Below are 13,145 nucleotides of genomic sequence, written 5' to 3' on the forward strand. Positions count from 1 at the left end.
GCTGCGGCTGCACTGCCGGAGCACTATTTCTGTTCTCATCCTGAAGCAAAGTTCTTAACCCGAAGCACTATTTCTGGGTTAGCGGAGTCTGTAACCTGAAGCGTATGTAACCTGAAGCGTATGTAACCCGAGGTACCACTGTGTGTGTGTGTGTGTGTGTGTGTGTGTGTGTGTATATAATTTTTATTAGTTTTTTTAACATATCATTTTCAAGAGTAATTAAACATACTTTCACACCTTATTCAAATTTTTGACTTCCATCAATCCTGTCTGAAAACTTTCCAATCTAATCTCTCAGTATGCATTTCTTATCTTCCCTATTACATTTCAAACTCATAACCAACATCTCTCTCTTTTTCTGCTTTGTAACACTTCGTATATTTCTCCTTACAAAACTTCTAGCGTAATTTGTTGATCACAGTTGCTCTTCAAATAATTCATATACTTCTTCCAATCTTCCGTAAATCTCTGGTCCCGCAGGTTTTGAATCCTTCCTGTCATTTTGTCCAATTCTTAATAGTCCATTAATTTCGTCTGCCGTTCTTCTTTCGTCGCAATTTCTTCTTGTTTCCATTTCTGGGCTAACAATATTCTTGCCGCTGTTGTTGCATAGAAAAACAATTTAACATCTTGCCTATTAATGAGTCGTACAGCAACATTCCTGAACGGAAAGGCCAATATTTTCTCAAGTGCGTCCAGCGAAGATCATTCCCAAACTCATTCCCCAAGTAACACCCTCCGGGAACAACCAGCCAAGAACAACCAGAACCACTGCAAAGCGGTACCACCCACCGCTAGTTCGGAGACTCGCTCCAGAAGGATACTATGGCCAATGGTATCGAAAGGCGCCGAGAGGTCGGGAAGAATTAACAGGAACATGTTTCCCTTGTCTCTCTTGACAGAGCTCATCACACAGGGCGACCAAAGCAGTTTCTGGGCCAAATCCCCGACTGAAGTGGATCCAGAAAAGCAGTTTCTTCCAAAAGCGCCCGGACCTGGCCTGCGACCACTTGCTCCAGAACCTTGCCCAGGAAAGGGAGATTCTGGAAAACTGCAACCTGTGCAGTTGATGGAAGTAGTCCGACTCATGCAACACGTTGGCGACTAATCTACACACAATTACCGTATTTTTTGCTCTGTAAGACTCACTTTTTCCCTCCTAAAAAGTAAGGGGAAATGTGTGTGCGTCTTACGGAGCGAATGCAGGCTGCGCAGCTATCCCAGAAGCCAGAACAGCAAGAGGGATTGCTGCTTTCGCTGCGCAGCGATCCCTCTTGCTGTTCTGGCTTCTGAGATTCAGAATTTTTTTCTTCTTCTTTTCCTCCTCCAAAAACTAGGTGCGTCTTGTGGTCTGGTGCATCTTATGGAGCGAAAAATACGGTGCCAAAATGATTATGCATTCTTTATCAATCTTCTGAGAAAAATACAAAACCTTACGCAAAGCCACAGGGACTTGCAAACTACCCATTGAAACCAGACATTATAAGTTCATCTCAGGTTGGGTAGTTCGCAAGTCTCTTGTATTTTTCTGAGAAGATTGACAAAGAATGCATAATCATTTTGGTAATTATGGTGTATATATTAGTCACCAACGTGTTCCAGGAAAGGGAGATTAGCAAGTAGCCGGTAGTTTCGGTTTTCTCGAATCCAGGGAAGGTTTGTTAAGGAGTGGGTTTACAACAGCCTACTTCAAACAGGCAGGGACCACCCCTTATCGTAAAGAGGCGTTGATCACCTCCCTGGCCCAGCCAGCTGTTCCCTCCCTGATGGTTTTTATCAGCCAAGAGGGGCAGGCGTCTAGACCACAACTGGTCGCCCTGACCGATCCGAGCGTCCACAACCTCTAGCCTTACCAGCTGAAACTCACCCAACACAACAGGAGTAGACTGTGTTCCAGACACCCCGTGAGATTCATCTGCTATCACAGCAGAGTCAAGGTTTTGGTGGATGCAAGCGATTTCAGCATAATGATGAATTCACAGATACAAAGAAGAAGAGTTTGGATTTGATATCCTGCTTTATCACTCCCCTTCAGGAGTCTCAAAGCGGCTCACATTCTCCTTTCCCTTCCTCCTCCACAACAAACACTCTGTGAGGTGAGTGGGGCTGAGAGACTTCGGGGAAGTGTGACTGGCCCAAGGTCACCCAGCAGCTGCAGGTGGAGGAGAAGACGCGAACACGGTTCCCCAGATTACGAGACTACCCCTCTTAACCACTACACCACACTCAGACTTCGCAAAGGTTTGGCGAGACCTTGGCACCCGTTGCAAAGCACAAAAGTGCCAGGAAATTAAAAAACCAGCCTTTTTGTATTATCTCAAAGAGGATCTCTGCAGGAGCCAACCTGCTTTTCAAGAGCCAAATGACCCTGATCCTGTCTGCGAGCTTTGCAAAAAGCACCTGTGGTCTTGAGCAAGCTTGCTGGAGCTTGGAAAGGGAAATCAACAATGTCTGGACTCATGGAAGTGTTTTCTCAAAGCAAAGGCGATCCCTGTTTGAACTCCCAAGCTTCGAGATTTCAGGTGGACCTACCTGGTCATTTATGGTGATCTAGTGGCCTGCTAGGACCAAGATGAAGATGCTAACTCTGTTCTTCACAAGCTCTCTCGGCAATTCAAAGACCTTGCCAACCTCACAAGACCTTATTTCTTGGAACACAAATCGAGCATTAAGACTCTTGACAATTTTTCTTCTTAACCAGTCGCAGAAAACGGAAAAATTGCTTGCTTTTTTGGTGTGTGTGTGTGTTTTTGAATGTCGGAAGCCAAGGTTTTTGAGATGCTCTTGGTGTTCTGGAAAAATATTGGCTCTTCTGTGCCTTTACCCAATAAGAAGCAATAAAAGGTAAAGGGACCCCTGACCATTAGGTCCAGTCGTGGCCGACTCTGGGGTTGCGGCGCTCATCTCGCTTTACTGGCCGAGGGAGCCGGCAAACACCTTCCAGGTCATGTGGCCAGCAGGACTAAGCCTCTTCTGGAGAACCAGAGCAGCGCACTGAAACGCCGTTTACCTTCCCGCCGGAGCGGTACCTATTTATCTACTTGCACTTTGACATGCTTTCGAACTGCTAGGTGGGCAGGAGCAGGGACCGAGCAACGGGAGCTCACCCCGTTGCGGGGGGATTCGAACCTCCGACCTTCTGATCGGCAAGTCCTAGGCTCTGTGGTTTAACCCACAGCGCCACCCGTGTCCCTAATAAGAAGCAATACAGAAAGGCAATGGGCCTGTCTGTTAGCGTCCTATGCAAAACGGTTGAGTTCCCTATTCGAGCTGATTTGACGTTCTGTCCAGCAACTCATGCACACCTAAAAGGTGTCTCTTCAACTTCATCTTCTAGCTGACAAGCAAGCTCTGGTTTGGTTACGCTGATACCCAATGGGCGAGAGATGCCACAGAAAGGAAATCTACCAGTGGTTACCTGTTTCATTTTCGTCAAGGCATGATCAGCTGGCCATACAAGAAGCAATCCTCCATTTCGCTGTCTTCTGCGAACGCTAAATCCCTTATTGCAATCTCTGCCAGCCGAGAAACACAATGGCTTTTTCAACCACTGCGTGGCCTTGGAAACTTCTCCTACCTAGGCAGTTATCTTTCCACAAGGGCCAACATTGATGCCGAAATCCAGCATCGCTTGAACTCTTCGAGTACGGCTTTCTCCCAATTGAAGTGCAGAGTGTTTGAGGACCGGGACATTCGCAGGGAAACCAAAATGCTCGTTTACAAAGCTATTGCACTACCACCCTTATTGTATGCTTGTGAAACGTGGGCCACGTATGAACGCCATCTCCAACTCCTCTATAGATTCCATCAACGGTATCTCCGAAAAATATATTACACATCACTTGGGAAGACAGGCGAACTAATGCCAGTGTACTGGAAGAAGCAAAGATCACCAATGTCAAAGCGATGATTCTTCTACATCAACTTCGTTGGACCGGTCATGTTGTGCGGATGCCTGATGATCGTCTTCCAAAGCAACCACTCTATTTCGAACTTAAAATGGAAAGCGTAATGCCGGTGGTCAACAAAAGAGGTTTAAAGAATGTCTCAAGCAAAAGTAGTATAAACACCAGCAATTGGGAAACACTGGCTTGCGAGCGCTCCAGTTGGAGAACAGCCTTTACCAAAGGTGTCATGGGCTTTGAAGACACTCGAACTCAGGACACAAGGGAGAGACGTGCTAAGAGGAAGGCACGCTTGGCAAACCCTCACCGGGATCAACTCCCGCCCGGAAACCAATGTCCCCACTGTGGAAGGACGTGGGGATCCAGAATTGGCCTCCACAGTCACTTACGGACTCACTGTTAAAACCGTGTTTGGGGAAGACAATCTTACTCGGCTACGAGGGATCGCCAAAGACAAAGACCAGAAGGTCGTGGAAACAGCAGCAGCTAAGCTCTCTGAGGACCATGGAGGCTGTCATAGCCTGAGAAGATAAACCCAAAGACTAAACACAACGGCGTAAAGTTATCTCCTTCTGAAGGACGTGCAGCAAAATGGCATCGTTGGCTGACGGTCTGAGCTGTCTGCAAATTGCCACTGCCTCGCCTGAGAATGCAAAACTATTTGAGAAGGCGGGTGGTATTGCAGAAAAGCAAAATATCTTTCCTTCTTCTGGACTTCTGGCTAATGCGTGTGTTGCCTTGAACCCTGCAAAGGTGCTGTTTTGTCTAGAAATTGTTTCGTAGCCTCTCTGCCTCGGCTAAATCCCGTCGCACAGTCACAGATCCGTTTAGTTGTTCTCTCCCAACGTGTTGAGAGGCAAAACCTTTCGTCTCTGCTCATCCTTTAATAGTTCCGGCCGAGAGGAATCCGTTCCTGCGTAAATAAAGTCTCTGCAGAAACTGTAAGTGATCGTTCCGGCCTAATTCACCCAAACTGCGAGTTCCCCTAACACCGCTTTCGAAACTGCCCATATTTTAACAACTGACCTCAGAAGCTACCTGTGTTTTTAAGCGCTGTGGTTTTTAAAAACAGACCAGCTTGGGGGCGGGCTATTAGAATTCCAGAGTGACACACGAGTAAATTTATATTTTGTGTAAAAGGCTGTGAGGTTTGTTTGTTTTTTTAATCATTACCATAATTTTCTGCTCTATAAGACTCACTTTTCCCCTCCTAAAAAGTAAGGGGAAATGTGTGTGCATCTTATGGAGCGAATGCAGGCTGCGCAGCTATCCCAGAAGCCAGAACAGCAAGAGGGATTGCTGCTTTCGCTGCGCAGCGATCCCTCTTGCTGTTCTGGCTTCTGAGATTCAGAATTTTTTTTCTTGTTTTTCTCTTCCAAAAACTAGGTGCGTCTTGTGGTCTGGTGCGTCTTATAGAGCGAAAAATACGGTGCGTGATACGCAGGTTAGGTTAAAATAAACTCACCTGCCTCCCTTTTCCGCCCAGGTGGATATTCCAGCCGAGGAAGGCTTGGACCTGCTGAACCAGCCCTCTCCCACCAGCCCGGGCTACTTGACCTGCGATAGCCGAGCCAACAGTGACTATGATGAGACAGACGCAGAAGGCGAAACGTACACTGACCAGGAGCTGGATGAATCCTATCAGGAGCCGGCCCTGGCTCGCTCCTCGGAACCCACCGAGCAAACCACGGATCAGGACCTCAGCGAGAGAGTAGCAGCTGCTTTGGCTTACCCAGTTAAGCAGGTAAGGGTAAAGGGACCCCTGACCATTAGGTCCAGTTGTGGCCGACTCTGGGGTTGCGGCGCTCATCTCGCTTTACTAGCCGAGGGAGCCGGCGTACAGCTTCCGGGTCATGTGGCCAGCAGGACTAAGCCACTTCTGGCGAACCAGAGCAGCGCACGGAAACGCCGTTTACCTTCCTGCCGGAGTGGTACCTATTGATCTACTTGCACTTTGACGTGCTTTAGAACTGCTAGGTTGGCAGGAGCAGGGACCGAGCAACGGGAGCTCACCCCGTCATTGCGGGGATTCGAACCGCTGACCTTCTGATCGGCAAGCCCTAGGCTCTGTGGTTTAACCCACAGCGCCACCCGCGTCCCTAGTTAAGCAGGTAAGGAGTCCCCAAATGGGTTCCTAGGGGTCATCTACTCCAACCCGATCCCTGTTCTGCTGCATTGCTGGGCAGCCCATGTGATGGGGGTGTTACTGTAGCAGTCCGCCTGCACTGGCTACCAATTAGTTTCCGGGCCCAGTTCAAAGTGCTGGTTTTGACCCATAAAGCCTTAAACGGCTCAGGACCGCAATGCCTCAACAAACGCCTCTTTCCATGTGAACCTACCCGGACCCTGAGATCATCTTCTGAGGCCCTCCTTCATGTGCCTCCTCCTCAAGAGGTCCGGAGGGTGGCAACACAAGAACGGGGCCTTCTCTGTAGTGGCTCCCCGTCTGTGGAACGCTCTCCCCAGGGACGTTTGCCTGGCACCTTCATTACACACCTTTAGGCGCCAGGCAAAAATGTTCCTTTCCAACCAGCCCTTTGGCTGATCCGATTTACATCCTCTGCCCTTTTAAAATGTGTTGGGGTTTTTCATGGGGAGGGGTATTGGGTTGCTGTTTTCGTTTTTATTAGGTACCGTTTTTTTCGCTCTATAGGACGCACTTTTTCCCCTTCAAAAATGAAGGGGAAATGTGTGTGCGTCCTATGGAGCGAAGAAGCCATTGCCCCGCGACCTTCTCCCGGCTGGAGACGTGACGCGTGGCTATGGCAGGAGCCTCTCGACTGCGCGCCTTTCCGCTGCTCCCCGACCTGCTCTTTGGGGCTGGAGGTGGGCTTCCCCCCGCCAGCCCCAAAGAGCAGGTCGAAAGGAACCTGAAGCCTGGAGAGCGAGAGGGGTCAGTGCGCACCGACCCCTCTCGCTCTGCAGGCTTCCAAGCTAGCCGCCTGAAGGCGACTGAACGCACCCTAAACGGCACCTTGTTTTAGAGGGGGGAAACAAGAGGGGGGAAATTCTCCCCCTCTCTGCGCAGCGCCTCCTGCCACTTTGCTGAAGGGGCGCTGGGCAGAGAGGGGGAGAATTTTTTTTCTTCTTCTCCCCCCTCTAAAACAAGGTGCGTCCTATTGTCCGGTGCGTCCTATAGAGTGAAAAATACGGTATTTTGTGGTTTTATATCTTGGTTTTATTCTGTGAACCTATACCCCCAGGTATAGGGCAGTATATAAATTCAAACCATCTGGTACGCAGGATGAGACCCTACCTGCCTGCGGACTGTCTTGCCAGAGTGGTGCATGCTCTAGTTATCTCCGCTTGGACTACTGCAATGCGCTCTACGTGGGGCTACCTTTGAAGGTGACCCAGAAACTGCTATTAATCCAGAATGCGGCAGCTAGACTGGGGACTGGGAGTGGAGACCATATAGCACCGGTCCTGGAAAACCTACATTGGTTCCCAGTACGTTTCCGAGCACAATTCAAAGTGTTGGTGCTGACCTTGAAAGCCCTAAACGGCCTCGGTCCAGTATACCTGAAGGAGCGTCTCCACCCCCATCGTTCTGCCCAGACACTGAGGTCCAGCTCTGAGGGCCTTCTGCCGGTTCCCTCATTGCGAGAAGTGAGGTTACAGGGAACCAGGCAGAGGGCCTTCTCGGTGGTGGCGCCCATCCTGTGGAACGCCCTCCCTTCAGATGTGAATAAGCAGCTATCTTCTCTTTAAAAGACATCTGAAGGCAGCCCTGCTTAGGGAAGTTTTTAACATTTAATGCTGTATTGTTTTCAACCCTTGATTGGAAGCCGCCCAGAGTGGCTGGGGAAACTCAGCCAGGTGGGCGGGGTACAAATAATAAATTATTATTATTATTATAAACAACAACAACATCTCCTGTTCTGTTTCACCACTGAAAAGCACTTACCATTGGGACGCTTGTACTAACTTTTAGCCAAAATCCGTTCTTAAGAAAACCTAAGATGAGCAGGGTAGATCAGGCCCAATCCAGCCCAGAATCTTGTTCTCACAGTGGTCAAGAAGCTAAGAATCGAGGTAGAGTGGCTTTGGAACTGGAGGCTCCATAAGGGCCTAAGAAAAGCCTGGCTTCTGCTACGAGCCAAAGGAGATTCATCTGTTCATCTGGTCCCAAATGACTTTTGGGAAAGGTGCAAGCAGGATTCGATGCAAGAACTACCGTATTTTTTGCTCTATAGGACGCACCTTTTCCCCTCCAATAATAATAATAATAATAATAATAATAATAATAATAATAATAATAATAATAATTTATTATTTGCACCCCGCCCATCTGGCTGGGTTTCCCCAGCCACTCTGGGTGGCTTCCATAGAAACAAAAAATACGCTAAAATATCACACATTAAGAACTTCCCTGAACAGGGCTGCCTTAAGATGTCTTCTGAATGTCAGGTAGTTATTTATCGCTTTGACATCTGATGGGAGGGCGTTCCACAGGGCGGGCGCCACCACTGAGAAGGCCCACTGCCTGGTTCCCTGTAGCCTCACTTCTCGCAATGAGGGAACCGCCAGAAGGCCCTCGGCGCTGGACCTCAGTGTCCGGGCTGGGCAATGGGGGTGGAGGCGCTCCTTCAGGTATACAGGACTGAGGCCGTTTAGGGCTTTAAAGGTCAGACCAACACTTTGAATTGTGGTCGGAAACGTACTGGGAACCAATGCAGATCTCTCAGAACCGGTGTTATGTGGTCCTGGCGGCCGCTCCCAGTCACCAGTCTAGCTGCCGCATTCTGGATTAGTTGTAGTTTCCGAGTCACCTTCAAAGGTAGCCCCACGTAGAGCGCATTGCAGTAGTCCAAGCGGGAGATAACCAGAGCATGCACCACTCTGGCCAGACAGTCTGCGGGCAGGGAGGGTCTCAGCCTGCGTACCAGGTGGAGTTGGTAGACAGCTGCCCTGGATACAGAATTGACCTGCGCCTCCATGGACAGCTGTGAGTCCAAAATGATTCCCAGGCTGCACACCTGGTCCTTCAGGGGCACAGTTACCCTATTCAGGACCAGGGAGTCCTCCACACCAGCCCGCCCCCTGTCCCCCAAAAACAGTACTTCTGAAGGGGAAATGTTTGTGCGTCCTATGGGGTGAATGCAGGCTTTCGCTGAAGCCTGGAGAGCGAGAGGGGTTGGTGCACACCGACCCCTCTCGCTCTCCAGGCTTCAGGAAGCTATCCACAAGCCTTCAGAGCGCGGCAGGAGTTCCCGCCGGTGCTCAAAAGGCTTGCGGATAGCAAGCTCCGGGAGCGAAGGCGAGGTTACGTGCAACCTCGCCCCCGCTTCCGGACCTGTTCTGGGGGCTGGGGTCGGGGGAAGCTCAGGCTTCCCCGCCCCAGCCCCGCGGCTAAAAAGGAAGCTAAGACAGTGAGCAGGATCCATCCCGCTGGCTGTCTAGGCTTCTGCCAAAGTCCTGCGCAGGTCTCTCCCAGCTGGAGAGGTTGTGCGTGGCTAAAGAGGAAGCCAAGACAGCCAGCAGGATGGATCCCGCTGGCTGTCTTGGCTTTTTTGCTCTTTGGGGCTGGGGGGGGGGAAATGATCCCCCCCTTTATTCCCCCCCCCAAAAAAACTAGGTGCGCCCTATGGTCCAGTGTGCCCTATAGAGCGAAAAATACGGTACTCTCTCCTCCTTTGTTTCCCAGCAGCTGTTCTTCAGAAGCCTCACTGCCTCTGACCACAAAGTCAGAGCCTAGCCATCACCGCTAGCGATAATTTTATTATTTGTACATCGCCCATCGGACCGGGTCGGCGAAGCCGCTGTGAGCAGCTTCCGGCAAATTAAAAACACCAATCTGTAAACAATGGTGCAAATGGGAAGCGATTCTCCTTGAATTAAGAGTATCCCAAACTTTGGGTCCCCGGTTGTTGTCGGACTACAACACCCATCATCCCTAGCGAGCAGGGATGATGGGAGTTGTAGTCCCAGCGACATCTGGAGACCCAGCTGTTGGGAAGCCACCCATTTTAAGAACTGTGTTTCTCACCTGTCGATTCCTCTTTGTTCGTTTCCCAGCACGACGGCGACCAGCAGCCCCAAGGCCAATGGAGGGAAGACTACGGAATCAGGTACTTGCTTTTTGCATTCTGGGGTACTGGGAAAATGACCGCCCAAGTGGGAGGGCTGATTTTTAGTTTCCGAGGGCACAAGATGAAGAGTTTGGGGGTCGAGGACACAGGTTAGGGGCTGCAGCAAACCTGCGAGTTTTAAAAGAGGCCGGTCGGCCGGTCAGCGATCCCTTGGTACAATCCTGTGCGCTGTGAATGATTGCTCAAGTTACTAGTCCACATTGTCAGTTGTCGGCAGCCGTCTGACCATGGCCGGATTTAGGTCTAAGCTACTAAAGGTAATGGGGCCCTTTCTATGTCCAGCTGTCCTTTGTCAACAACAAACTGTCACTGTTTTTTTTTGTGTTGAAGCTATGCTGTATGGTAATTTATGGACCTAATAGGTATCTTAAGCCATTTGCACATGTTGCCGTGCAACCAGTCCATGCAGAATGTAGGCACCCTATATATAGAAAGGAGCAAATCAGTGATATTTTAGGGAGCAGGCTAGCAGGCTTACACAACACAAAACACTGTCGCTGGATGTAGTTTTTATTTTATTTGTTTTTTATCTTATATTTTGGAAATGTACATCCAGGTGATTTTTTTCCCTTTACATTTTTTGGGGGGGAGGGGGTTCCCAAGAGAGCGGGGCCCTAAGCTATAGCTTGTGTGTCCAAACTTTTTTCAAAGAGGGCCAGATCTGATGAAGTGAACATGCGTCGCGAGGGCTGACCAAAGTTTATCGGATTGAAGTTGCTGGGCTTTTTATTGGATTTTACCCCAGGAAATAGGGACGCGGGTGGCGCTGTGGGTTAAACCACAGAGCCTAGGACTTGCCGATCAGAAGGTCGGCGGTTCGAAACCCTGTGATGGGGTGAGCTCCCGTTGCTCAGTCCCTGCTCCTGCCCACCTAGCAGTTCGAAAGCACGTCAAAAGTGCAAGTAGATCAATAGGTACCGCTCCGGCGGGAAGGTAAACGGCGTTTCCGTGCGCTGCTCTGGTTCGCCAGAAGCGGCTTAGTCCTGCTGGCCACATGACCCGGAAGCTGTACGCCGGCTCCCTCGGCCAGTAAAGCGAGATGAGTGCCGCAACCCCAGAGTCGTCCGCAACTGGACCTAACGGTCAGGGGTCCCTTTACCTTTTACCCCAGAAAATAAACTGCCACAGGGGGGCTGGATCGTACCGACCAATGGGCTGTCCTAAGAACCGACTTTATTTTGCTTAATTTTGCAACCTGGTTTTCCTCTCCCCCAGGGAATATGAACACGATGCCCTGCGGAAGAAGTTCACCCACGCTCAGACCTACGACTCCGAGTCGGACCAGGACTACGGTTACGACTGGGGACCTGCCACAGACCTGTAGACTCTTCTGCAGAGATTGGGGTTTGCCGACTGGAGGAATACACGGTGTGCGTTGTGTTATTTTTTTCCCATTTGGAAATTCTGTGCCTACGACATCCCTGTACGCCCTCTTTCAAGCCCCAGGTCCCTGAGGATCAGGAGAAACTCAGGTCCTGATTCCTCGCGGCGCCACCTAGCAAGGAATCGTTCTGCCTCCCTTTGCTCCGAAAATCCCGCGATCGGGGGGGGGGGGGGAACGATGTGTGCCAACGGCTCGCAGCTTTTGAACAAAAGACCTCGAGGTAAATCAATTCTTTTTTTAAAAAACGAGAAGATGGAAAGTAAATAAATCTCCATGCACACCTGCAAAGTTTGGGCCAGTTTTTTAATAATAATAATAAAAAAAACCCTCCGTTATTGATATCTCGCTGTCGGAGAAACACTCAAAACCCCCTCTGGATTTTTGCCTTAATAAATAGCTTGTTTTAAGTTGTGTTTCAGTTCTGGGTTTTTGTGTATGTGTCAGGGTTTGGGTCGGGTAGGCAGGAGCTGAAAACTCCAGATAGCTTTTCCTGGAGATACTTGCTTTTCAGATTTATTTCATCTTTCGTTTCCTAAAATGTTCACATCGTTAAAAACAACACCACAAATCCGTTCGCCTTAACGCAGCTTTGCAGGTTGTTTCTCAGAAGAGAGAAATTGGGAAGTTAAAGAGAGTTGTTTGTCAGAATTGTAAATGGAGAAATGAGGATCTCTCAGGGGCTTAAGGCCATGTTAAAATGAGTGTCACAGGAGGCTGCCTGTTTGAGCAGAGAAAATACCATATTTTTTGCTCTATAGGGTGCACCTAGTTTTTTTTGGGTGGAAATAAAGAGCAAAGACAGCCGGCTGTCTTGGCTTCCTCTTTAGCCACGCACAACCTCTCCAGCCGGGAGAGGTTGCGCGCGGCTTTGGCAGAAGCCAAGACAGTGAGCAGGATGGATCCCGCTCGCTGTCTTGGCTTCCTTTTTAGCCGTGGGGCTGGGGCGGGGAAGCCCGAGCTTCCCCCGACCCCAGCCCCCAGAACGGGTCTGGAAGCGGGGGCGAGGTTGCACGTAACCTCGCCTTCGCTCCCGGAGCTTGTTGCTATCCGCAAGCCTTCTGAGTCTGGCGGGAACTCCCACTGGACTCCGAAGGCTTGCGGATATCTGCCCGAAGCCCGGGGTGCGCAGCGCTGCACTCCCCGGGCTGCAAGCTGCTATCCGCAAACCTTCTGAGCCCGGCAGGAACTCCGGCCGTGCTCCAAAGGCTTGTGGATAGCTTCCTGAAACCTGCAGAGCGAGAGGGGCCGGTGCGCACCAACCCCTCTCGCTCTCCAGGCTTCAGCGAAAGCCTGCATTCGCTGCATAGGACGCACACACATTTCCCCTTCATTTTTGGAGGGGGAAAGGTGCGTCCTATAGAGCAAAAAATACGGGATGCTGGCGAGGGCCTATTTGACCCTCCCACTTCCAACCCCTTCCCTGCTTAAAAGCGCCTCTCAAGCCGGGGGAAACTGCAGTCTTCCACTCGCCAGTGGACGGGTGAAAAAAGCAAAAACAGCTTGAAGAGGCTGAATTTGGATGGGAAAAACCCAGATTCAAAGGAGCCTTGCCTCCCAGCTCAAACTGGCAGCTGCCTCAGTACAACCTTGCAGGCACAAAACTCTCCTCCCCAAAAAATCCCCCCCGTATTTTTCGCTCTATAAGACGCACCAGACCACAAGACGCACGTAGTTTTGGCAGGAGGAAAACAAGAAAAAAAATATTCTGAATCTCAGAAGCCAGAACAGCAAGAGGGATCGCTGCGCAGCGAAAGCAGCAATCCC

The 13,145-nt window shown here is 50.1% G+C and overlaps 1 protein-coding gene and 1 long non-coding RNA gene across 6 annotated transcripts in view; one reads left to right on the plus strand and one right to left on the minus strand.

Annotated features, from left to right (window-relative positions):
- Nucleotides 1-11,454, plus strand: part of TJP3 (tight junction protein 3) — a 57,630-nt gene extending 46,176 nt beyond the window's left edge. For all 5 annotated transcript variants that reach the window (XM_053372297.1, XM_053372293.1, XM_053372292.1 and 2 more), the window contains 3 exons: nucleotides 5,392-5,649; nucleotides 9,924-9,976; nucleotides 11,213-11,454. In XM_053372297.1, coding sequence (XP_053228272.1) covers nucleotides 5,392-5,649; nucleotides 9,924-9,976; nucleotides 11,213-11,321 — 420 coding nt within the window. In that variant the 3' untranslated portion in view covers nucleotides 11,322-11,454. The remainder of the gene's footprint in view (nucleotides 1-5,391; nucleotides 5,650-9,923; nucleotides 9,977-11,212) is intronic.
- A 212-nt stretch (nucleotides 11,455-11,666) lies between these two features.
- LOC128405562 (uncharacterized) overlaps nucleotides 11,667-13,145 on the minus strand; it is a 71,211-nt gene continuing 69,732 nt past the window's right edge. Inside the window, exon 2 of the long non-coding RNA XR_008328329.1 lies at nucleotides 11,667-12,051. This is a non-coding gene — a long non-coding RNA (uncharacterized LOC128405562). The remainder of the gene's footprint in view (nucleotides 12,052-13,145) is intronic.

This window comes from Podarcis raffonei, chromosome 18 (genome assembly GCF_027172205.1).
Source record: "Podarcis raffonei isolate rPodRaf1 chromosome 18, rPodRaf1.pri, whole genome shotgun sequence".
Lineage (NCBI taxonomy): Eukaryota > Metazoa > Chordata > Lepidosauria > Squamata > Lacertidae > Podarcis > Podarcis raffonei.